The following is a 27679-nucleotide window of genomic DNA, read 5'->3' as shown; positions in this document are numbered from 1 at the left end:
GTTTCAACTTCAACAATTTAAAGTATAATTTAACCTTATAAACTAAAAGTGTACTAGGATCTAGTTGGATATAGTTATAGTTGATAACTAGCTATGTAAAATTAGAAGTCAGACTATAAGTTACTTGGTCCCTATAGTTCATCCTTCCTTGACTATATGATATGAAGTAACCTTCCCATTTTATTTGCCTTAAGACAAATCCTTATGAATCCTTATGAATGTACTCTGCTTGGATCATAATTCTACTACTAGAATGATATGGAAAACAAAAATAGCATTCAGCACTGTATAATTTCAGTGTCCAAAGGGCTGAAAAATCTGACTCATTTAGAAAGTTAAAACAGCTGATACTATTAAATACTATTAAGTCTGGAGAAGAAAACCCTTGGCAGTATTTGAGAATCATGCAGGGGGCTCAGTCTCACCCCAGACCTGACAAACCAGAAATTTCAGAGCAAGGACCATTGCAGGTGTATTTTTAAAAATCTCCAGAGGTGATTCTGGTGTATGAATAGGATTAAGAATCTATAGGCTAAGGCTGATTTATTAAGACATATGAATGTTTTTCCTCAAAAGAGGAAGATACTCCTTACCTGCACTGAGAGAATAAGACAAAAGACGCAACACGAAGAACTTTAATTTCAAAAAAAGATTTGCAATTCCAGTCCTTTAGGTTATTATGAGAAATCTTAAAATTTCCCTCTTTTAAAATAGGAGAGTTTCTCATTTATCTAAGAGAAAATATCTTTTATATTTATATAATTTATCTAAAATAGCTCTGAAGACAAGATTTACATTAAATGATCTCTCCAAGTGCTTTCCAATTTGAAATTCTATGAGGGCTCCTCTACTGTGTAACTCCTATTGCTACAACATGACTATTGGAAAACAGAAATATAGGAAGCCCACATACCCTTCCTTTCACTAGAAAGCATCCTCTTATCTCTATCACTTTGAAGCAGAGAAACTAAAAGGATTCAGAGTATCAAAGCTTTGTACTCTTCATTCTTACTTCCAGCAGTTTCAGACCAGGTCATCTTCTTTCTCAAGGTGTTTGCCCCATCTTTGTATTTCAAGGAAGAAGAGAAGATGTGGGGCCAAAATGGCAATCATAGCTGACTGCCTGCGGTGGCTCACTTACCTACATGTGCTTTTCCAAAACTGAAAGCAAACAGCTACTCCCAGTTGTCAGATTCCCACAGCCATCACCATGTAAATATTCATATTCTGCTAAGCATTTTTTAAAAACTGTCATTTTTAAGTACTTAAAAATGTAACATTTAAGCATGTAAAATAACAGTCATAGCAAAGAACTTTATGATAAATTCTGTAGAAAAGCAGCTTATGTTATGAATAATGAGAGCATCAACTAGTTAAGATTTCTAAAATTTAGGCATATAAGTATCTATTTGCAATGTGTTATTTACATTGGCTCATACTGCTTAAAAAAAAATAATCTCAACACAAGTATAAAGATGGAGAATAGGTTAGTGGTTGCCAGGGCTTAGGGACTGAGAGCAGGAGGGGGTGCAATTAATTATAAAGGGATAGCCTGAGGGCATGACTTCACGGTGATGGGACCGATCTGTAATCTTGTTCCTGCTGGTCATTACACGAAATGTATGCAGGGAATAAAACTGCATGAAACTATGCACACATACACACAATGAGTGCATGTAGAAACTGGTGGTGAAATGTAAATAAGGTCTGTAGTCTAGTTAAGAGTATTGTATTGATGTCTTTCTCTTGGTTTAATATTTTACTATTGTTACATAAAAGTTACTATTGGGGGAAATGGGGGAAGGGTACATAGGACCTCTCTATTCTGAAACTAATTGCCAGTCTAATTATTTCATAATAAAATTTTTTTTTAAAAAAAGGAAAAATAATCTCACATATGGATTCAACAACTTTCTACACTGTGATATTTTTATGTGTATTTTAACATTTTACGATGTCTATTATTCAGCTCTACACAGAATACTGAAGTTTTTAAACACTTCCTCTGACCCTGAAAAACCTACACGATTGCATATCATTTGGATCAGTTTTACTAAAATTTTTATATTACCCTCTTTAACTCTTTACATCAATACTGCCTCTCTTAAATCCTCTGATATGAAGAAAAGATTTATCAAAAGCCGAAAGTATCAACTATTTTTTTTTCTCTCATATACATCTAGAAATTTATTCCATGAAACCCAAGGACTTAGGGGCAAAAAGAATGCCCACAAATTATCCTCACATCTAAGTATAGCAGAATCTTTCCTAGAGTAATTTTTCTTCTAGCTTTTCTAGCTTCTAGCTTTTCCTTCTAGCTTTTTTCCTTCTAGCTTCTCCTGCCTGTCACTACTTGCAGTAAACATCTACTGTCAGAGCTGCTCATACTTTTTTAAGACATGCAAACACATTGTTTACTCTGCTAATAAAATGATGTATCTCTAGCTCTTTCCAAACTTTACACTCTATCAGAAAGAAAGGCATCAATTACTTCAACCAATAAGTGACACAACAAGAACTTTGGACAATAACCAGTTTCTAATGGACTTTGGTTTCCTGGATGTATTTCAAAACAACCCACTGGAGAAATACAATTTGTTATTTATAATAAGGTCAATCTTTGAAAAAACTTTAATGTAGATTTTTATATGTTACATAACTTTCAATATTCTTGAAATAAAATTTAAATGCAGCACACTGTACCAAAAAGATCTACCTTATGCCATTCTATTTTCAATACTGTTTTGAGAAACATCTTACATTATTTATGTAACTGTCTGTGATGATGCCTTAAAGTGAATTACTATTAGCTCTGACCTACAAGAAATTCATTTTTGTTCAAATATTTAAATATAATTGCATGCAAGGATTCTGAAAGATGGTATGTGGCCCTATTTCATACATAAGCTGGTGAGATTAAAGCAATTCACTAACCTCATTAATCAGGAACTGGAGCTGGATTACTGCAGCTCCACTGTCATGCTGGCAATAACATTCTACTCCTGGACGACCAAAGCTGTCATTAATTTCATTAAGGAGTTTATGGTATGTGTGAGCTTTTTTATAGCAATTGATAAGTTATATAATAGACTCAAATATTTCAATGACCTGATACAGGCTATTTACTAAGGTTGAGATTTAGAGTTAGGTGATTACACAGCAATCTAATCAGCTAGTTCCTGTTGATAATCAGAATTTTCAGAGATTTCAGGTCTAACAGAAATAAGACAACTGTCCCTTCTAGAAAAAAACAATTAAAAATAGCAATATACAGAACCAAGCTACGTGTATTTGATATATTTTACTCTGGCCCAAGTCTTTTTCTTTCCCTTAAAGTAAAAAGAAGAGAAAAGGGAGTTGATCTGTAGTGCTTCCAATTTTGCTGAAGTCAAGAAACAAATCTGAAAAGTAGACAAATGTCATTTTAGAATATTGCTTTTAGGTACAATCTTCTTACTGGCATCTTTCATTCCTGTAGTGTCATTTTTAAACAGTGTAAGCTAAAAATATAATGAAGAACCACATAACTATGTTTGTAATTGTGACAGGTTATATCACCAATGAATGTATCAATGTTTTACAATACGCTTGAACACAGATTAATACGTAAATATCCATTAATTTGCATATAACAGGAAACGTACAGCATTTTCTATATGTTAAGCATTATAGTAAACTTGTCATATAATTAATTCATTTCATCCTCACAACCATAAAGAATATGTAATTTTCCCCATATAAACAGATAAGAAAACTGAAGCACAGAGAAATTAACTTGTCCCAAGTCATACAACTAGAAAGTATAGCAGAAATTGAATTTGAATAAGCATTCTAGCTCCAGAGTCTATACTCTTAATTGGTAAGTTATGCTGAGTAAAAAAACAAAACCAAAAAACTCCAAACACTTACAGAACTTACTACATGCCAGGTATTGTTATACGCTTTTTACCTTCATAAACTTGAGATAAGTTAGCCATTTTAACACACTGCTACACTAATATTTTCACTAGTTAATATTAACTGAAAATAAAAAGTTAAATCTAAAAGTAAAATTTGATGGGATTTAATAAAATTATAGCCCTCTTTATACAAAGTCACATTCAAGTGAACAGACTATTTCTATATTCTGTTAGTACATGCCCTATGGTTCTTCTTTTTTTATATATATATTGTGTACGATTTATATGGAGGAAGATACAATAAGTTCTAGAAAGATAAAGAAAAATCATGAAAAACATATTACATAACGAAAAAGAAATACATAGATATTAATGAAAACTGGGGTATGTGGCAAGTATCAAAGCATAATGAATTTACTAACAAATGACATTCTGTACCATACATGCAATATTATGAAAGTGAATTTTGCCCACTCTGTTTTAGTGAATACTATTAACCAAAAAACACGATAGAAGATGATTTTAAATGAATTCCTAGCCAATATATACAGAGAAGATATATCAGTAAAAATGCATAACAAACAAAATGCAATAAATGTGAATGTATAGGTAGCCACAATATATATAGACAGGTATTTCAATGACAACTGGTACAAAGCAGACAGCAAAATAATAAGTGTAAAAGAATTTCATTATTGTGCTCATTCATATTTTTACCCAGCAAGTAACAGGTCTATGGTTCTTCTTAATTAAAAATAATTGTACCAAAAGGTTAAATTCCTATTTTCTATATATATATTTTTTCCTTTGATTTCTAGAAGTCTTTCTAGGTGATATTTATTTTCAATGGTTTTTATTTTATTACTAGCAATTAACTCTTCTATTATTTTATAAACTAGTAGACTAATTGAACATGTTTAGCCTATAGTACCCTACTCTTTAAATACTTCAAAATTTTTATTACTATTATTAATATCAGTAGTAGTATTTTTGCTACATCAATTGCCCAAATGCAACTACATGAAGCTAAATTTGAAATTGCTACTATTGGCACTTGGTAGTGCTACCTCACACCCTGACAGGTCAAAGATAGGTCTACATTTCTGTTCATCCATTTCTTTTGTCAGATGACAGCAAAGACCTTCACCTTTTAGCCAGTATTTCTAATATCTAAGTAAGTCTAAGAAATTACTAATTTCTAAGTAATTCTAATCTTTCCAGTTAAAATTCTTTCTGGCACCAATTAGCATATTCTATATTCCCACCTTATATAAACGGAGTAAAATTTCTCTTATCTGACCATATCAGGATTAACTAAGTTAATTAAAAATGTAAGCTACCGGGTTTCCCTGGTGGCGCAGTGGTTGAGAGTCCGCCTGCCGAAGCGGGAGACACCGGTTCGTGCCCTGGTCCGGGAAGATCCCACATGCTGCGGAGCAGCTGGGCCCGTGAGCCATGGCCACTGGGCCTGCGCGTCCGGAGCCTGTGCTCCGCAATGGGAGAGAGGCCACAACAGTGAGAGGCCCGCGTACCTCAAAAAAAAAAAAAAAAAAAAAAAAGCTACTGTAGAGGATTAAAAATTCTATTTACCTATTTTTTCATAAAACATACACAATTCTGCTAATCTTGTGATATTCACCAAAGATTATTTTCTTTAAGTGTGGATCTATTACTTAGGGTTCAGAATTGTTTTTCTTAAATAAAACATAGCTGGAACTACCCGGGTATAAGATTTGCAGTTTACTTTTTTAAATGGCATTCTAAAGATACGGGAAATGCAAACTAAGTGCAACATTCGCACAGAGTCTTACTATTTCTTTTCCAGTCATCTACTGCTTTCTCATCCATATTGCATCAGACAGGAAATTTTAACTGATTAACCTTCATGAAGTCTTTCCAAAGTATCTATTTTGGATTTTTGTATTTTTAAAAGCACTATTTGCATTCACATTTCATCATTATTATATATTATTAAAGTGAATTTCTTGATAATATCAAACATAAAAGGCACAAACAGATTTGTGAATACACAAAACAGATTCATGGTAAGTAAAGAATATGCAAACACCTTTACTAATTTGGGCCTCCTGGAAAATAGCCTACTGGTCTTGAAACTTCAGTATGCTGTGGGCATCTATCAATATTTATTCACAGAGAATGAAAAGTGTCTGTAGCGACCTCCCTGGTGACACAGTGGTTCAGACTCTGAGCTCCCAATGCAGGGAGCCCGGGTTCAATCCCTGGTCAGGGAATTAGATCCCATATGCATGCCGCAACTAAGGAGCACGCCTGCCACAACTAAGACCCGGTGCAACCAAATAAGTAAATAAAATATGAAAAACTAAATAGATTAAAAAAAAAAGTGTCTGTAAATCCAGGAAGTCAGTTATATGGAGATCAAGAAAGGTTTTACTCTTACTCTGTGTGTGACACTATTCTAGACAAAATTATACTTTTTATGACATTAGTATTAATATAGTCATTTTACTTCTAGCTAAGATGATAAATATATTTTCTTAAAAATAAGAACCACTTACTGAGTATCTACTAAGTTTTAGCCACCGTTTCTTAAATCCTCACAGTAACTTTAAAAGTTTGTTATCCCAGGAGTTCCCTGGTGGTCTAGTGGTTAGGATTCTGGGCTTTCTCTGCTGGGGCCTGGATTCAATCTCTGGTCGTGGAACTGAGATCTCACAAGCCGCATGGCACAGACAAAAATAAATAAATAAATAAAAGTTTGTTATCCATATTTCACAGATGATAATTCTGAGGCTTAGAGAAGTGTTTTTTTTTTTTTTTTTTTCCCCAAGGTTACTACTGATTTATTTCCCTTTTCCTTTGGAAAGGGTAGTACTGTGCTGCAACCAACCCTGAAGGGTCCTAACACTAAAAAAGCCCTATGGGGAAAAATTTTATAACAAATCATTACTTCATAATAACAAAGTTTAAAATTAAATTTTAAGTAATGGATATTGCTTATATATAATCAAGAGATATTAGTGTGGAAAGAACACAAGTTTCAGAGCAAGTAGTTCTCAATCCTGGTGGTATCAGAATTCTGGCTCTACTGCAGATTTACTAAACCCAAATTGCTGGAGAAGAAGCTTGAGTGGGTATTTTGTTGTTGTTGTTGTGTCCACTGTTATTGTTTAGGTGCCACAGGAACATCTGAGGCACAGCGAGAATTAAGACACCTACTTTCAAGACAATGCCAGCTCCGTAATTAGTTGCTGGGATCTGTGAAGAATTATTACACCACTCAGATTTCTCTATAAAATGCTATCTAGTCTAGCTTGCAGAATGGTGGTGAGAATTAAAACTGCAGACTAACCAGATGGTGGCTATTATCGTTATTTAACACAATGTATTCACTACTTTAACAAGAATTAAAGTTATCTTACAGTGAACAAATCGTAATGTAAGAATGTCAACTCAATATATTAGATCACAAAAGACCATGTCATAGATGCAAATATTCATATCCTTTCCTACCTATAATGATTATTGCATATATGGTTCTCCTAATATTTGGCATTACTAAGTATTAACAGTTTTATTAAAAAATGGTCACTCACTACAACAAAGGTCTTCTTGGAAAATTCACATTTATTGTGGCTATGTTCAAAACTACATGAGAAAACAAAGCATCTGAAATGAAAATGAAGAAAAACCAAAAGGAAAGATTACATATAAATAATCTGCAAAGATATTTTTTATATGTAGAAATAGTCACTTATTGATCTGACATCTGCCCTTTTAATCCACTGTAAGGCAAATCCAAATTATAGGCTACACTGAATATTTCTTGGTGTCAGTTTATCTTACTTTCTAATTCTGAACTCCAATGTATCCTTTTAAAAATGTTGCAATCTTCCTATCTTAGATACCTTTAGTCTCAATTTTTCTACTGCTCACCTATCAAGAGCTTTGATGTCTACCTAACCAACCAGTCCTCTTTGTTTCTGGAGTAAACCAGCAGGACACAGGCCAGAGACTTCCTGCACAGCTACACTCATGGTTTTTGTCCAGATAAGCACCATAAGAACTCCTGAAGAGGAGCTGCAGAAGGCAAGGCTGTTTGGTTGGGAGCAGAGTCGTTGAATACAGACATGATCTTTGAGTTCAGACATGATCCTCAGGGTGAGCAGGCATTCAGCCCCGTCTAAAACAACCATAAGACATTTGGTCCACACCAAAAGGTTCTTGATATTGGGTCCTGTCCAAAACCATTTTGCATAGACCAAATATGCTCATGGGCATTTTGGATAGGACTAAATTTAAAGAAACTTTTGGCATGGACCAAATGTCTTATGAGTGTTTTAGACAGGACCAAATGTCCTGCATTTTTTAATAAAACTGTTAATACTTAGTAATGCCAAGCAATAGGGGAAAAAGAAATATTTGAGGAAAAAAATAACATAATAAACCTACCAGTTAATGAAGAATAATCAGGAAGACATATGTAATGACAGATAAGCAGAAACAAAGACTAGATCCAGTAAAATCTTTTATTTTATAATACTGTACCACAAATTAAAAATCAAAATAAGCATTCATCCAACTGTCTAAATGGTTATTATATATACATATATATTTGGTTGGAAAGGGAGAGAGAAAAGAGGAATTTGGAGGCTTTTAAGTACATCATCATCATCGTAGTAGTTAAGACTTGTTGAACACTTAATGTGTCAAGCACTATACATGTATTACCTCAGAAGGAGTACCCTCTATTATAAGCTCAGTTTTGACAAATTAGGAAACTATGTACAACAAGGTTAAATAAATTAGCCAAAGCCATACAGCTAGTTAGTAAGGATGCTGGGGTTTGAACCCAAACAGTCTAACACCAGAGCATACACAGATAGGCAGAGACACACACAAATCAAACCTCACTGCCCAAACAGCCAATTTTCACATGTAAATGTCACTTCCTGACTTATTTTAAGTCATTTTAAAACTGGAGAATTAACAATGAGGAAATACTTAAAATCAGTATCACTAAAGTCAGACTTGTCTAAAACAATAAAACTAGACCAAATGTAACTTTTAGTAGAAAGTAAACACCATAAAACCAATTAGGCATAAACAATAAACCAATCAAAAATTTTTTTCTAGGTTCATTCTTCATGTTTGTTCATGGTAATAAACACCTATTTTAATAATGAAGCACTATGGACAAGCAGAATAAGCAAAAAGCTGGAGTTTTCTTTCTCAAAATCTGGAGTTCTGCATCTCAAAATTTCAACTAGAATTAGAATAGTCTCCTTACAAATATCATCATGTGTAAAATGATGAGCCAACAAACATTTTAGAGACTATAGCCATGTGAGAGGAACAGTTCTTAGTAAAGTTAAATAAGATACTAAAATGAGTAAACAACCCTGTCTTCAAAAAACAGAATCAAAACACTGTATTAGTAAAATAAAGGAAGAAAACCACATGATCATCCCAATAGAAAAAGCCTTTGACAAAATCCAATGCCCTTCCACGTTAAAGCACTCAAGGAGAAAGGAACTTCCTCAACTTGACAAAGGCCATATATGAAAAACCCACAGTTAACATTATTATACTAATGCTGAAAGACTGGATGCTTTTGTGCTAAGCTCAGGAAAAAGACAGGATGTCCACTTCTACCATTTCTACTCAACATTATTATACAGGACGTTCTAGCCAGGGAAAACAGGCAAGAAAAAGAAATACAAAGTGTCCATGTTGCAAAGGAAGAAATAAAGTAAAACTATCACTACACGATCTTGTAGATGGAAAATTTAAAATCTGAAAATTTACAATAAACTAAAAAATTCAATAAAAAACTATTAGAATGAATAAATGAGGTCAGCAAGGTTGCACAACATAAGATCAATATACAAAAATCAACTGTACTTCTACACACTGGCAATAAACAATCTGAAGTGGAATTAAGAAAATAATTCCATTTATAAGAATGTCACAAAGAATAAAATACTTTGGAATAAATTTATCCAAAGAAGTGCAAGACTTGTGCACTGAAAACTACAAAACATTGTTGAAACAAGATCTAAGTAAATGGAAAGACATCCCATACTCATGAAACAGAAGACATAATAATTGTGAAGATGGCAGTATTCAAACTGACCTACAAAATTAACACAATATCAGAATCCCAGCTGTTTGCAGAAACTGACAAGCTGATCCTAAAATTCACATGGAAATGCAAGGAACCCAGAACAGCAAAATAATCTTGACAAAGAAAAAAGTTGGAAGACTCACAATTCCCCAATTTCAAAACTTACTACAATGTTAGAGTAATCAAGACAGTGTGGTATTAGCATATAGGGTAGATATATAGCATATAGGGTATTAGCATATAGGGTAGATATATAGATCAATGGAATGATCTAAGAGTCCAGAAACAAATATTTATGATCAATTGACTCTGACAAGGATGTCAAGACACATTAATGGAGAAAGAATAATCTTTTCAACAAATGGTACTGGGACAAATGGATATCCACATGAAAAAGAATGAATTTGGATCCCTATCTCACACTATATACAAATGCTAGCTCAAAATGGAACAGAGATCTAAATGTAAGAGCTAAAACTATAAGACTCTTAGAGGAAAACATACGAGTTAATCATTGTGACCTCAGATAAAGTCATGGTTTCTTAGATATAAGACCAAAAGCACAAGCCACAAAGGAAAAAAAAAAAGATAAATTGGACTTCACCAAAATTAAAAGCATTTGTGCCTCAAAGGACACCATCAAGAAAGTGAAAAGACAATCCACGGAATGGGAGAAAATATTTGTGAATCATATCTTATAAGGATTTAATATCCAAAATATATAAAGAGCTTTAACAACTGAACAAAAAGACCACCCAATTTAAAAATGGGGAAAGAAAAATGAATAGACATTTCTCAAAAGATATGCAAATAGCCAAAGTATATATGAAAAGATGCTCAACATCATTAGTAATTAGGGAAATGCAAATCAAAACCATAATGAAATATCACTTCACACCCTCTTGTATGGCTGTAGTAAAGACAACAGCAAGGTTTGGTGAGGATGTGGAGAAATTAGAACCCTCAATTATTGCTGGGAGGAATGTAAAATGGTGCAGTCACTTTGGAAAATAGAGCGGTAATTCCTCTATTATATACTCAGAGTTAACATATGACTCAGCAATTCCACTGCTATGGATAAAAATAAGAGAAATGAAAACATACATACACAAAACTTCTACACAAATGTTCACAGCAGCATTATTCATAATAGCCAAAAAAGAGGAAAATCCAAATGTCCATCAACTGATCACTGGATAAATAATATGTAGTAGACTTATACAATGGAATATTCAGCCATAAAAAGAAATAATACACACTACAATATGGATAAACCTTGAAAATATCACGCTAAGTAAAAGAAGCCAATCATAAAAGACTACACATTATATGACTACATTTATATGAAATGTCCTAAATAAAATCTATAGAAAAAGAAAGTAGATATGTGGCTGTGAAGGATTGGGTAGAGAGGGTGATGGGGACGGACTGCTAATAGGTATAAGGTTTCTTACTGTGGTAATGAAAACGCTCTGAAATTAAAAAGGGCTGATGATTGCATAACTCTGAATATAATGAAAACCACTGAACTGTGCACTGTAAAAGGGTGAATTTTATGGTATATTCAAATATTTCAATAAAACGTATCTTAAAAAAGAATCAGCTTGAATGAATGAAAATAGCCAAAAATAAGACTGAATTTAAAGCAAAAATGATTGTAGTTACTAATGAAACAAGTTAAAACATTATATTCTTAAATATAATTTAAAAATCCCTTTTATCTGAGATTTAAAAATATCTTTTATAAGCAACAAATGAATATAACTATTTAGCAATCTAAATGAAATGCAGCATAGTAAGAGGGCAAAATAAGACTAAATATTTTTGCAATTGAGCTTTTTTCTTTCTGTCCTGCACCCAATTTTTAAACATTTTAATTTCATTCAAGATTTGAACACAGGAAGTATTCAACAGGTAAGAAACAATGAAAACGCAGTGTTCTCTTAAACAAATGAAGACCTCAATCATATAAAGAAATAGTATGGTTTTAGAAACACGTAAGAAAAATCCCAAGAAAAATATGTCTTTTCCTTTATAAATCATGATCATTTATGCTCCATCTAATAGTGTAAAATACACATTAATCCTTAAAATATACATCTAAAAAATTTTCAGGTAATTCCAATATAAAAAACAATTTATTGGGCTTCCCTGGTGGCGCAGTGGTTCAGAGTCCGCCTGCCGATGCAGGGGACAAGGGTTCGTGCCCCGGTCCGGGAAGATCCCACATGCCGCTGGGCCCGTGAGCCATGGCCGCTGAGCCTGTGCGTCCGGAGCCTGTGCTCCGCGATGGGAGAGGCTGCAACAGTGAGAGGCCCGCGTACCGCAAAAAAAAAAAAAAAAAAAAAAAAAAAGTAGGGAAAAGATGCTTTGGTTCAAGATAGTAAGCTGAACATACATGTCCGCTATAACTTTGTTTTAAGAACCTGCTAAAAAAAAAAGTACAGCCAAAAGGTAAAAAAAACTTGGAAAATATAAGAAAAAAATGCACTATAAAAGACTTTTAGGAAAGGTAACATCGAATAAGAGAAAAAAAATGTTATCAAAGAAGTAACAGGTCAAAAATGTATTTTACTTAGCTTCTAAAAAAATAATAATAATAATGTGTCTTCAGATGGAAGTACCCAGAATGATAAATGAAATAAGACCCATACCTAAATATACCACTGTAAAATCTTATCGCACAAACGCTTCAGACCCTATAGCCTACCAGGAAAAAAATTACCATTTGGATGGCAATAATAACACAAATAAAAGAAGAAACAAAGCAGAGCTTCTTATACTAAAGACTCTACTTTGTCTCCACATTTCCCATCTTGTAGCTCTTAAAAGGTAAAGAGAGCAAGCAACAGAATATTCCTTAACCATGTCTGCTTAACCCACTCATTTCTCTTAATTGAGAACTTTAATATGCATTGGGGATATAAATCGTAGTCCCTATCCTCAAAAGTCTTAAACTCTAGTAATGGAAATATAAAAGCAAGAGAGCACAGATAGGTGCACAGATACTCCCAAATGGTGCTCATTTTTGTAGACAAGAATTTAGCTTGAAAAGAGAAAACACTTTCCAATTACTTTCACGATCGTCAGTTCATTTGGGCTTTAGCCTGTCTTACAGTATTCTATGTCCATGCTGTTCTTTTGTTTTCCTTCTTCCTTTTTATATAATTATATTGAATTCTGTTGGTACTTCCTTGTTTCCTTCAACAGGCATCACCTGTGACTAGTAGAATAAAATATAGTAAAAGAATCAGGCAATGGGACCCCAGCCAGTGATAAGTTCTGAAAGTACAACTCCTAGGCAAGTTTCACTGCTGCCACTACCACTGATTACACACATATTTGACAACCTCTACTTTTATGAAGAATGTGGTAATATCAAGAGTGGTATATACTTGGGAAACTGTTAAGATTTTTAAGATTATGTACCTTCTCAGAGAATCTGTTCATTAATTCCTGTCACCAAGGAAAAAGGCAAAGAAAGTACTGGCATTATTCCAACATCTACAGAAGTGACATCTTCAATTTTCCAACCTAGAAAGAGAAGATTGGAGTACCTATAAAATGGAAAAGAACTGGAGAACTTTGATATCCTGTGCAGTTTCTGAAGATACACTTATATCCTGCAAAGTTTAAAAATAAGAATATGGAAAGCTGTATTTTTCATGAACTCGTAAGTGACTAATAAATTATCCCATGTTTAATTATGTAATATTCTGTGAAATAACTTTCTTTGAGCAGATATTCTGCTAACAAACCAAGAAAGACTTTTAAGGGTAAATTGTTCCTTCCTGCCACAGTAAAAATACTAAACCCAAGAGCACAATTTTAATCTATCAGAAACCCTGAAGATTTCCACTAACTTCTGTTACCACTTCTTTTAGTACATTCTTAGACTTTTAGCAAACAGGGTAATTCATAACTCTTTAAGTAGTCTAGTAAGCCTTCAAGGTGTCTACTCTGAATTGGCTTACTTTTCTGTGAATAAAAGGTCAGTGGATGATTTTTATTTTTAATGGCCTAAGTCTTGAACCATTATGTGATTATTTTTCAATAACGAAGTTAAAATCTAAATACCACCATAGTGTGGTCAAAGAATATTGATGAAAGCATCCTTAAAACAAAAAGAGGGTGAACTTTAGCATCAGACCAACTCTACCATTTACCCTGAACATAAACAACAAATCAATTAGCACGTGAAAGCTTTCATTTCTTTGTTATTCTATACTGTCATGAGGAATAAATGGGGGGCAACAAATAAAAGGGGCAGTACATCATACATTTATCCTGGTCAAGATAATACAACCTATTAAAAAAAATAAAATTTCTGAAAGTAGCAGATAGCCAGAGAAAAAATGGAAATACATATCCTGATCTGTGATAACTAAGACAACCTATGTGTGCTGCAGAGCTCTCTTCTGTGAAGTGCTTCGCCTGCCTCCTTCGTCTCATCAGTGTGAGGATCACCTGCAAGCTTGAGACTAGACTTTTCAACCTCATAATTAGACTCCATGGTCTTTTTTTTTTTTTATTGCTGGTTCTCATATCCAGCGATACACTGCTAGGAAGAGGAATAATTCAAACCCGGAATTCCAGTTCCTTTCCATCTTCATAAATATTTTGTACAGCTTCACAGCTCTGTCTCCAAAGGCAATGATAGAGCAAAGTGTCAGCTTATCTCCTTATGGTTGGTTATACCACAAATCTCAAGATGTTATGATTGCTTTAAAATGACATCCTTTCTACACACACACACTGTACTGAACATGATTCTCATCTATCATTTGCCTCACTAAGAATACTACTACCCTGTCTACCAAACATTTAACCAGTACTTCTCAATTCTGGCTCTACATTATAAGCATCCATGGACATTTAAGATAAAAAAACATTACAGATGTCAAACCCCATGCCAGACTCACTGAATCAGAATATCTAGAGAAGAAATCCAAACACATGTTTGGGCACTGTTTTTTTTTTTTTTTTTCAGCTCCACAAATCATTCTAACGTATATAGCCATGGTTCAGAACAATTGCAAAACCTTGTGGGCTAAAGTATAACTAAACATTATCTTCCACAAAATTCATATACTGATATACATACACACATATTGTGTATATATATATGAATAATTAAATTATTCTGTTTGAAGAAAGAAAGTCTGAAAAATTATTATGAATCCCCTTAATATCTCATCGCAGGTCTTACTTTCCAAACTTCTAAAAATTTGCTACTTCCATCTGAACTAGTTCTAATCAACTTGATAGGAATATGCTCAAAACAAGAACTTAAGTCTTTACCAAAGTTTAAGATAGTGAAGAACATCTCATTTTGTATTTTATGACCTATGAATGTATTTGCAATACAAAGCCTTTGTCAAACAGCAATTATTTTCACTTTCATAGTACAGTACCCCAACTCTATAGTTTCATCTGCTTGACAAACATCAATTTAAAAACCTCTTTTTGAAGATCATGTGTTTTTCACCTATAAAAATTAATACAGACTTCCTATTTGTCATCCAGCACATAAGAAATTTGGAAGTTGTCATTCTGTCCTAACAATAAATAAAAAGCTGTTCACACTAAAAATCAACAACTCTTCTTAGATTCATAAGACAAGTGAGGTCACAGGGCAAATGGCTGCCCTAAAATTGCAGACGCAGATAGGCCAATACAGAAAATCACAACTTACTGAAACAAACCAACCAGCAGACACCTCTGCAGGAATCAGTGCTGGGGTAGGAAAACCTAAACTGTACTTGATGAACTGCTGAAGGCCTAAAGTAGACAAGTCTGTTAGAAACTCCAGGAGGACCCAGTCATGGTAGGGATCCCCATACATTAGTGAGTTTTACCTCCATGGGCTCTACCAGGTTCTCACAGTGACTATCTGACAAAAATCCCCTCCCACTTCCAGGAGGGGGAAAGGGAAAAGCAACCATTTTTAAATACACTGGAGCGTTCTGTTCATAACAAGGTCTGCCCGCTGGAGAAACTAACGAGAGCCTAAACTGCTGGGGGGCTTATCAGAGCCTAACTGACCTGAAGGAAGGGAAATATACAACTTCAACCCACTCTAGCCATCCTAACTCCTCTGAGGGAAGTGGGAGGAGAGGGGAACTGAGGAGTGCCTGTGTAGTTCACAGTCCAGAAGCACAGGCTTCCTCAAAGACTACGACCTAACAGTGCTTCCCCTCCCCGTACCACCAAAAATGAATCCGACACAGACCTTACATCCTTCACAAAAATTAACTCAAAATGGATGGTAGACCTAAATGTAAAACTCCAAACTATAAAACTCCTATAACGTAGGAGAAAACCTAGATGACCTTGTGTATGGCAATGACTTTTTAGATACAACACCAAAGGCACCATCCATGAAAGAAAAAATGGTAAACTGGACTTGATCAAAATCTTCTGCTCTGTGAAATGCAGTATCAAGAGAATGACAAGATAAACCACAGACCTGAAGAAAATATTTGCAAAAGACACATCTGATAAACTACCATTATCCAAAATACACAGAGAACTCTTAAAATTCAACAATAACAAAACAAACAACCCAATTAAACATGAGCCAAAGACCTTAACAGACACCTCACCAAAGAAGATACACAGATGGCAAATAAGCATATGAAAAGATGCCCCACATACGTCATTGGGGAAATGCATATTAGAATAAGGAGATACCACTACAAACCTATTAGAAGAGCCAAAATCCAGAACCAAAATCCAGAACTGACAACACCAAATGACGACGATGACGTGCAGCAAAAGAGCTCTTGTTCATTGTTGGTGGGAATACAAAATGGTACAGCTATCTTTGGAAGACAGTTTGGCAGTTTCTTACAAAACTAAACATACTCATACAATACAGTAGTCACACTCCTTGGTATCTACCCAAAGGAAATGAAAATGTATATCCACACATAAACCTGTGCATGGATATGCAGAGCCACTTTTTCAAAATTGCCCAAACTTGGAAGCAACTAAAGATGTCCTTCAGCAGGTGAATGGATAAACAAACTGTGGTACATCAGACAATGGAATATTATATAGCACTAAAAACAAATGAGCTATCAACTATGAAAAAACATAGGAAACTTAAATGCATATTACTAAGTGGAAGACAATCTGAAAAAGCTACTTACTGTATGATTCCAAATATGTAACATTCTGAAAAAGGCAAAATTATGGAGACAGTAAAAGGATCACCGGTTACCAAGAGGTAGGGGAAAGGGAGGGATGAAAAGGTAGAGCACAGAAAATTTTTAGGGCAGTGAAACTGTTCTATACGATAATACAATGGTGGATACATGTCATTATACATCTGTCAAAACCCACAGTATGTACAACACCAAGAATGAACCCTAACATAAACTATGGACTTTGGGTGATGATGTGTTAACGTAGGTTCATCAACTGTAACAAATGTACCACTCTAGTGGGGGATGCTAATAATGGGGGAGTCTGTGCCGAGTGGCAACAGGGGTATATGGGAAATCTCTGTACTTACTGCTCAATTTTGCTGTGAGGCCAAAACTGCTCTAAAAAGTAAAGTCTGCCAAAAAATTAATATGTTAAGAAATGAAGCTAGCCACATTCTCATGATTATAAGGGTGGACATAATTTTTACTGCTCACTCACAATTCTAACATCCTGCTAGTCTGCTATTTAAGCAAAACTATAATGTGCACTATTTCTACAGTAAAAATTTAACGAAATGCTAAAATTAACCATGAAAGATGCATAGGTCAACATTTAAAACTTCCTTAATCCAACACAATTGTAATATTTTACAGTAAATGTCAAATGGTATTTGAAAAATTGTCAGTCAACTGCTTTCTTTTCATGTGAGTGAAACATCAAAACAAAGTAATTGCAGCATCTACACTAAAATATAATTATAGCATTAACTGGGTTGAAATAGGCCTCTAGTTACATCTTCCACTATTATTCTGAATAAGAATTTTTTATTATTTTTGAATAGAGTGGTTCAAAAATATTCATCCTTATTATTTACTGCTTTGGAGTTAGGACTGTCTATAAAGGGGTCAAAATGAATTATATTTATTATCACAGGCAATTCTTCAGAATGGCGTTTGATACATAAATATACTTTCAAATGAGCCATTTGCTCAGTCGTCTATGAAATATAGTCATAAATAATCATGGCCTGGGTTAAAGAAACAAAAAGGAACATACATTCTCACATATCATATAACAATCTTTTATCCCAGCATCCATTCTCAGATGCTTAATGGCTAAGTTCTTAAGTATGGCCAAGTGAATTTTAAAAGAAAAATAAAACACATTATGAAAAATACAGTACAAAGACTGCATAGATGGAAAATCTGTTTCAATACTTTTCCTCCTTTTCAAAAGACAAAAAGGAAAAAATACACAAAAGGAAAGCAATTTGGCAGAAAGTACTGCAATAGTTGATGCCACTAGATTTATAGTCACTTTTGGCAGAGTACTGCTGTGAAAAAGCAGAGGTGCTGCTATTACAAGAAAAGATTATGTACTTTCAAGAAAGGGTAGGATTAATCTCTCTTCAACAGACAACCTCACCAGGAAAAGCTTCAGAAGTTCCAGAGAGCCCTTACTGAAAGGGAAACACAACCAAAAACCATAAAACAAAACATTATTTAACAATAATTACCATATAATCTCTAAGTCTATATTATTTTTCCAATTAACATCCTGTGTTTAGCAAACCCTAACTTCCAAACGAAGACTGTACTAAAACCAAAAGTATTAGCTATTGTTTTTAGGTAAAAACCTTTGTATTCACTCCCAGTTTAAGGGAATGTTACTCTAGATCAAGGCTCATTTTTAAATCATAGCACCAGTAAATAGAAAGAAATATGCTCAGTATGTCATCATTTCATTTGTCTTATATAACAACTTCCAAAAGGATTAACACCAGTTGGAGAAATGAAACTAAGTAGAAATTAGCCTTATTTACTGAATAAAATTTATATTTACTGCTAATGAAAAATGATGTAAACAGTGAGCAACTATAAAAATTTTTCATGGCGGATATAATGTTTTCAGTTTGTCCCATGTATGTTCATTCCAAGAAGGGACATGCAACATATCTGACTCTTAAAGAAGGTAACCATGCACCTAAATTTGCTTCTAAGAGCTTTATGAGTTTTTTTTTGTTATTGTTGTTAATACATTTTTTCAGGTTATTTTCTCCCACAGTGTAAATGATTTATTTTTAATCAAAATTTGCAGACATATAAGAAATCACAATATTTTAATAAAATATTTACATTCACTGTTATTTTTAAAAGTATCTAAATGTTTCTACATAGCTCTATATAATATTAATGAAAATATTAGGAAAAAGCTACAAATGCCAATATATTTTAAATTAAAATTAGGAAGTAAAGGGCTCAAACAATACTTCAATAATAGAACTGATCACTGAATTGTCCCCAAACAATGCCTGATAAGTCATCTTATCATACTAATTATAATTCACCAGAAAAATAATGCATCTTTCATAGGATCAAAAAATACTTAAGAAAATAATTTAATTTGGTATATAGCAGTACCATATATCATTGATTCTTTAAAATAGTTTTCTATTTATGACTAAAAGATTAAACGGATATGCGAGTGTAATTTATGAAACTTAACTATAAAAATGTCAGTAGTAATTCCTTCCTGAGTATTCCTCTCCAATTTAAAAGCAAGGAAGCCTAATAAACTAAAGAAGGGATGGCAAACTTCAGCTTGTGGGCTGAATCTAGTCCACTGCCTGATTTTATAAATAAAGTTATATTGAAATATCTACACTCCGTCCTTCACATATTGTCTATGGCTGCTTTTGCGCTACACTGGCAGTGTTGAGTAGCTGGGTCAGAGACAATAAAGCCAAAATATTTACTATCTAGCACTTTACAGAAAAAGTTTGCAGACTCCTGAATTATAGATTTAGACCTTCATTACTTCATTTGTATGCACACACACACTCATCTTTTATATGATCTTTAGTAGAGAAGATATTAAGCTAATCATTTAAGAATCTGTATGTTCTTTCTGTTTTGATTGTATAATTGTATATTGACCACTGTCTAATTTCTGGCCTCTTTATAAGGCAGAGGATACTGCCCGATTCTGATCTGCACTGCTTTGGACTCTACTGCATCTTCTCATATGCTTTAACATTTCTGACAGTCTATTTTAAAATAAAAATACCTCAATATTATAGCTATAATTTCCAAAAGGACTAGTTTTAGCCATTTAATGACTATGTGATATTACAAATAAAGGATGGTAATGTAGAAATTTAGATTTTAAACGCTGAATTAAGAAAAAGATTGCTACATGGGTGGAAAAAGGGATGGAATTAAAACCAAAAATACATCACAAAGAGAAAGGCACTGGGCTTTAAAGGATTACTTTAACAGGGAAAAATGTATTCTATACCAGGGGTCCCCAACACATTAGGGTTCCTGTTAGGAACCAGGCCGCACAGCAGGAGGTGAGCGGCAGGCGAGCCAGGGAAGCTTCACCTGCAGCTCCCCACTGCTCCCCATTGCTCGCGTTATCGCCTGAACCATCCCCCCTCCCCCATCCGTGGAAAATCTGTCTTCCGTGGAAAATCTGTCTTCCATGAAACCGGTCCCTGGGGCCAAAAAGGTTGGGGAACGCTGTTCTAGACTTAAGGAATCACTAAACACATGGCCCATTGTGGAACACTGAGTAGTAAGGAATAAAGTGTCAATGATTCTTTCCCCTTCCCCTCCTTCCACCCAAGCCCAAAAATAAAAACAAAAGTTACACATAAAAGAGAGCTAATATCCAAAATTTCTTTAAAATGAAATACAAAAGAATGAGAGATTAAAGCAATTGGGACTGCTAAATCTGCAAGTAGATGACTGTTATTTAAATTTTTCAAAAATGTTAAAAATTGTAATAACAATATGTGGAAGACAACTAACTTGTCTTTCTTCTTTGGTGTTGCAAATAAATATTAGAAATAGGTTTAAATTAAAGAAGACCTATTATATAGAAGCCTCAACATCTTCACAGGAAGAAGTTTGAGTAATTAAATCCAAAGGTACTATTGATATTTCCTCCTTAGAATGATTTACATCACATGTGACTAAGGGAAGGGAGATGTATCAAATACCTTTTGGTAGTCTTTTATGATTATAGTTTATGAACTCTTAGTTTATTTTACAAAAATCAAGTCAACAGTCACTTTGTTTTGCTTCCTAGGAAGTTTTATAGTACTATATTATGTTTAATAAAAGGCATTCAAATATAAAGGTAGTATATAGTAAAACATCCTTTTCTCTTTGTCATTCTGCTATATTCTTAAACAGACATCTGTTTAGTTCAAACCAAATACATTTCATTAATCTGCAATCCCAAGGTACTGAATATACCTTCCGATGATGATAGCACCAAATCAGGACCGGATATTCTCATTCAAGCATTATCAATCACAGCGTTGACACTCTGATTATTAATTTCCTTCTGTAAACAAGGTGTCACTTCCAATGCATGAAGTTAAAGTCAAAAAGTGACACCCAAAGCTTATCTTTTATTTAGTGATAATCACCCCTATAGTCCACTTACTTACATGCACAGTGCTAGTTATTACTTTTCCAACTTACTATACAATTACTCAAATTACATGCTGGCAAGTCGATGAAATTAGTCTCTATTAAATTTCTTACATAAAAATTAATAAAATCATATGATTAGGAACCCAGTATTATTTTTAAGCAATCTCATTTTAATTTACATCCTGACCATTAACACCCAATAAAGGAAAAGTAAACTTTGTAAATAATATTTGAAAATGGCCCAAGTTTCCTATGTCATTAATGAGGCCCTACCGATTAAACAAAGGAAAAGCAACAACCCACCATCCTAGTATTCAATGTGAGCTGCTGTTTCATCAACGAAAAAAGTGTATCTCACATGCTTTTTCCTCCTCCCTTTTGTAAATAAAAGTTTACAACTGTGTATCTGCTGACTTATTATGAATGCAGGCAATGGGTACAAAGTAAAGGGACCCACAATGGGATTGAGTCCAACACTTCACCCGCTTTAACAGATACTCAGAACAACCAATCAGAAGACAACTCTAGACAGAGATGGTCCAGAGCATTCCCAAATCCTCCACAGAAAAAAATTCAAGATCCTAGAGCCGGAAGGACTCTTAGAAATCACAGATCCCAATTTCCTCATTTTACAGAAAAGGAAACTAAAGCCTAGAGATTTTAGTTGGCTTATCCAAAATTAGTCTGAAGACTAGAACACAAGCTTTTAATAAGGGAATTCTTCGAACATTCCTTTACCTTTTTCTGTCAGGATGGCAAAGTCAAGTTATATTTTTAAAAGCAAATTATACTAAAAAACAAATGGAAAACAAAGAGAATACCTAGCAGAAATAAAAACCCATTTTACTTAAAGTAAAAAGGCTTACCAAGCACAGACTTGATTCCCCAGTAATTAACATATCCCTTCTCAATCCCATTTAGATTCTATCATACCTTGTTTCCCTCCACAGGAAATTCATTGCAAAATAACTGCTTCCAGGCAGACACCTTTTCTGGTAGTTTCTAAAGTAAATGTGCCTATTCTCCTTGCTGCAGTAATCCACACTGAGAATCATAACCTACAGCTGACACAGTACTCATTCTTCCTTTTATACAAAGTCCTCTTCAGTGAGGAGCTAAGAGTTGAGAAGTAGAAGTATTTCAAAGTCCTTGTTTTTCCTCTACGGCTAGAATTTCAAATGACTAGAGTTCTTCTATGAACAAAAAGGATGGCGGGGTAGAAGAGTAACAAAAATTGGGCTAAATTCTAGCTGAACTGTTTCATTTTTAACTACTTTGAACAAAAATCTGTTTCCAAACCTTTTTTCCAGTTTTGTTAATTACAATAAAATAAAATTAATAAGCAGCAAGTCAAACATTGCAATGCTAGCTACCTTATAGTACAAAGCCATTAAACAATCATTTATCACCTACTATGTGAAACAAACTTTCACAATCATTTATCACCTACTATGTGAAACAAACTTTCACATATTATCTTATCACATCTAAATAGCAATCCTTAAAACTTGTGGTTGAAAAGAACACAACCATTTTAAAGAAGACAAAAACAGTACTTTAAGACCTTTTCCTTCGAAGACTGACTACATCAGCTACAAAAATAATGAAATTAAGGCCTTCCTACACAGAGCCTGGCAGCTAGCTGCTTCTCAGCAAGTATTCGCTGAAATAAATGAATGAAAGAACTGAACATTAAAACCATAGAAAAACTCTCATATTTATAATAATATCATATTGAATAGTCACCAAAACAGTCCTTGCATGGTCCTAAAAACATACACATTATTGCATTTAATCCTGACGCTCACTTCATGAACTAGTTGGGTTATTATTCCTACTTAACTGGTGAAGAACTAGGACAAAGTGTAGTTGCTCTCAACCAGGAGCCCCTGGAAGTGTGAGAGGGCATGTGGGTTACCACACTAACAGCAGAGGTAACCCTGGCATTTAGTAAGTGGGAGCCAGGGATATTAAATAGCCTGCAATGTGCTGGGCAAACCCACAGAATTATCCAGCCCCAAATACTAGCACTACTGAGAGACACTGACCAAGGATAAATGGACAAAGCCAAACAGCTAACAGTGACTTTAAATTATTTCGATTCAATAACAAAATCCAGGAAATCACCGAGGACCAACCCAAAGGAAATCAAATGTAAAAGCGTATCAAATTCTCAAGCTAGAATCAGTCTAGGCTACCTTCTCGAAATGGCAATAGGATAAAAGTAAAAGATTACATAAATCCAAACTCCACATCACTCTGCCACACTCTGTACCAAGTTTTCCATTTCTGTCTTGTAATTGCCTCGGTGCTGTATTTGAAAACTTTATCACCACCTTTAGTTGCTCCCTCTAAGATCTGATACAAAGAAGTCATCAAGTCCTTCTCCAGCTCCCATTCTACTACCCCTGCTTTGGATCCACTTTACTACCCATATGGATTTAGTTACATATTAAGGTTCCCTTGGTTCTATTCTTTTCATCCATGACACCACTGCATTATTAACCATCCTAAAAATCACAAGGTCTTCCTGAGAGCATATCTCCTTATATAATGATTCCTACAATGATTCCTTACTGAATAACACCCAGATAACTCAGGCTAGCACTCAAGGTTTTCCACCTACTGGTTCCTTATTTCTCCCTCCAACTCAATTAGGATCACAATTCCAAGCAGTCTCTAGTATTCCACTAAACTACCATGATCCCTTTTCTCTACTTTTGCCCACACTGTTAGCCGAGAATAATTTTCCGACTCCTCCTTCCCTGCCATTCTCAAGCCTCATCTACTAATGTGCAGAAGTGTCATTAAACGCAATAAACTTCCCTGTAATCTGACTTTGTGTTATGTGAGTAGACCCTAAATAACTCTTATTTCAATTATGTTTATCTAGTTCTAGTCCTTGAACATAAGAATCATATTTTCATTTCTTTTGCATACTCACCTAGAACAATATATAGCTACTTAGAATCACAAAGTTGTTTCTCGAAGAAATCATCTAATACAGCACCTTCATTTTAAAAGTAAGAAAAAACTAACTCAAGGACACATAATTCTTTAGTGGCAAGACACGAACAAGAAATAAGGCCACAATTCATAATCGAATGTTAACTCTTAACAAGTGCTTGTTAAATGAACTCCAATGTACAGAAATCATTTTGTAAGCCTGCATTCAGCAAAATTACACTGCAATTTAAAAGACAAGCCCATGCCTTATCAAAGCAGAGACTGCCTACTATATTTTCCACAAGTCAGGAAGACAATAAATGAGATCCTTTGATAATTGTGATACTTAAAAACTCAATTTTTTACAAAGATTAAGTAAATTTGAAAGTCCATTTTTTGGCACAGTCCTTGAAATACTCATACATAAAACAACCTTGTTGTGTTTAGACGAAAATACCTTAAAATAAGATCAGGGTAGCCCATAGTTACAACAGACTATGAAGCAATTCAAAATTATACTAGTAAACCAGGAGTCCAGATAAGGACAACAGCAGAATTACTAGAAATGCCTTCATTCTTCACTTAGAACCTTTTTTCTCCCCTTTACTTATTCCTTATGGGGATAGATGATTACTTTATCTCAATAGTTCTGATGCTTAGATTACTCAGAAGAACCAAACTGTACCTATTTCTACATGGCAAAAGGAGGAGAATTAAGATAATTAAATCACTACTGTACAACTTGGCATATAAAATTATGCTTCCCTGCTTCCTATCAGTAAGTTCATTCCAACCTCATATTCACTCCAGAAGCCAAAAAGGTTGAACATAAGGCATGTTTATAATGACATCAGCCATTTGCTATACGTTAATGCAGGAAATACATTAAATTTATCTTGCTTCATCATTTGTTAGATACTGTTTAAGGATTCAGATTTTCACAATTCTTGTCTACAAACATTAGATATCAGATGTAAATTCTTCATCATTTTTTTTCTAACCTCAAAATAGATAACTTAGTATAGTCCTCCAACATTTAGGAAGACATTCTATTCGTTAAATTAGACATGCAATTCAAATTCTAATAACCCAGTCCCACTTTTGAAAACCTCCTACTCTGCTCGACAGTTAGATGAAAGAAGACTTTATTTACAAGTATATTTCTGCTCTGAAGACATCTTTTAGAACAAATGTATGACAGACTACAAGAGTCTAATATGAGAAGAAAATAAAGAGAAGGATTGTAAGAAGCCAAATGCAACAGTGAAAAATATAAAAGAACTAGGGCAAGAGAAGAGACTTATTATTAAGTCTGCACATTAAACCAATATGGAGCTTTGAAATAAACCATAGTTGTCTAGCTTTCAAAACAAAGAACAGAGAAATTAACAAATTTTAAGCCACGTATTTGGAAATTATGTAAAACTAAAAAGATCTTAGTCTTATTTTAGATAAAGATTTTTATTTTACTTTAAAATAAAAAAAGATTTCTATTTTACTTTAGATTTTCTACAAATCAAAGCCATAATAAAGCTCATAAGCTTATCTCCTACTTAAACCTAACAGAAGGAATGACTAGTGGTATTACTGGTAGGCAAACCAATTTATCACTATGGAATGTTCATATAAATCTCATAAAAAGGTAAAATAAAAATGTATTTGGTAAACTGTTTTCCTAACTTCACTGTAAGTACAATAAGAGAGGTTCTAAAAAAATTTAGAGTGTAACTGTAAATTACAGATTCACTTTTCATACAGTATTTAACTATAAAAAATGTATAAAAGCAAAAGACATATAAGTGATGATTTCGTACACTTGATCCTTTTCATTTGACAGTTAGCATTAGGACTAACATTTTAATTTTAACTTCTCCCTTTGTGTAATATGCTAATTCCTCAAATGCAGTAGGGGTAAAAAGTCTTGTCTAAGAAAAACATTTGATTTTATAAAATCAGCCTTGCTTGTGGTACTCATGATTATATTAAGTTATAAAAGGAGCAGACGGGCTGTTAAAAGAAAAAAGTTATGTACTGTAAGAAAATTGAGACCACACTGGGTCTCAACTGGGAAAATAGTAAAAATTGAACCCACTTAAAAGAAAACCAAAATAATCTAAAAATAGTTGATTTAATTCAACTTTTTTTCCCCCTTTTAGTCCAGAGGTGATACTCTTTTGCTGTGAACAAAAAAAAAATTGGCTTTTCATTCTAAACAGTCCATCTGGATCCAATACCACACTACTTTGTCACTACACGGGGTTTTGCTGAACACTTAGCACCCACACTACCAAAATTAATTTTATTCCTGTCTTCACAAGACTAAAATAGGAGCCCTAAACTAGAAGGTATTGATCACTGGATACCGGAATAAAAATATCTATACAATTAAAGTAAAAAATATTTTAGTGTCAACTATCTAGATATTTGGGTAAGAACTATTTAGATATACTGTCTTAGAAATTCACAGATTCAGATCTAGCTTGGTCAGATTTTACCATTTTTACAGGTATGAGTGCACTACTGGTATTTACTATGAATGATAAGACTTCACTTAGTAACACAATTCAGTGAAAACTTTTATAAGCATTTTGAACATAGCACACTAATCACAAATAAAATACCCTGATACCACGTATAGCACTACTTTGAAATGAAGATTTTAAAAGATTATAAAAAAAGGTAAGACACATGTTTAACTCAAATGCAGGCTCCCCTCCTCCTTCTCAGGAGCAGATAAATCTAACACGTGGGGAGTAAAGTTTCCTGCTCCTCCGTGTTTCTTATCATCTAGTGTTTTCGTCTATTTATTACCAACATGTTACTTCAATAATATGTAGGAAGCAGATATCCTACTGATGGATGAACAAAGCATTTTCTTTTTAAAATTTTATGTTTAAGTTTAAAATTAAGGGCATTTAGGTTAATATGGGTAAATATCATAGTAAAAGTAAACACAATTTTATTTCAAGTTAAATAGTTTGAGAGGAATTGTGAAGTATTCTCCATTGTTCAGACTCAAAAAATTATCTTGAAGAATGAGTAGGTATTTGGAAAAAAATGCTATGACAAAACAATTACAGTTCATGCATAACCAAGAAAAATAATCCTCTATACTAATACTTAAGAGTACA

The 27679-nt window shown here is 33.8% G+C and overlaps 1 protein-coding gene across 10 annotated transcripts in view; it reads right to left on the bottom strand.

Moving 5' to 3' along the window:
* The window catches only part of STXBP5 (syntaxin binding protein 5), a 165767-nt gene that overhangs the window by 135822 nt on the left and 2266 nt on the right, over positions 1 to 27679 (bottom strand). For 8 of the 10 annotated variants that reach the window (XR_002179675.3, XM_019951508.3, XM_019951509.3 and 5 more), the window contains exon 3: positions 2935 to 3016. Coding sequence is in view for 7 of the 10 variants with exons in the window: in XM_019951508.3 (XP_019807067.1) it covers positions 2935 to 3016 (82 nt within the window). In the remaining 3 variants the exon portion in view is untranslated. Of the gene's footprint in view, positions 1 to 1012; positions 3017 to 27679 lie in introns of those variants that run through there. The other 2 variants (XM_073789708.1, XM_073789709.1) reach the window with 2 other exon arrangements.

This window comes from Tursiops truncatus, chromosome 12, assembly GCF_011762595.2.
Source record: "Tursiops truncatus isolate mTurTru1 chromosome 12, mTurTru1.mat.Y, whole genome shotgun sequence".
In the NCBI taxonomy this organism is placed as follows: Eukaryota; Metazoa; Chordata; class Mammalia; order Artiodactyla; family Delphinidae; genus Tursiops; species Tursiops truncatus.
Note: the sequence above shows the minus strand (reverse complement) of the source record. Positions and strands in the feature narration are given on the sequence as shown.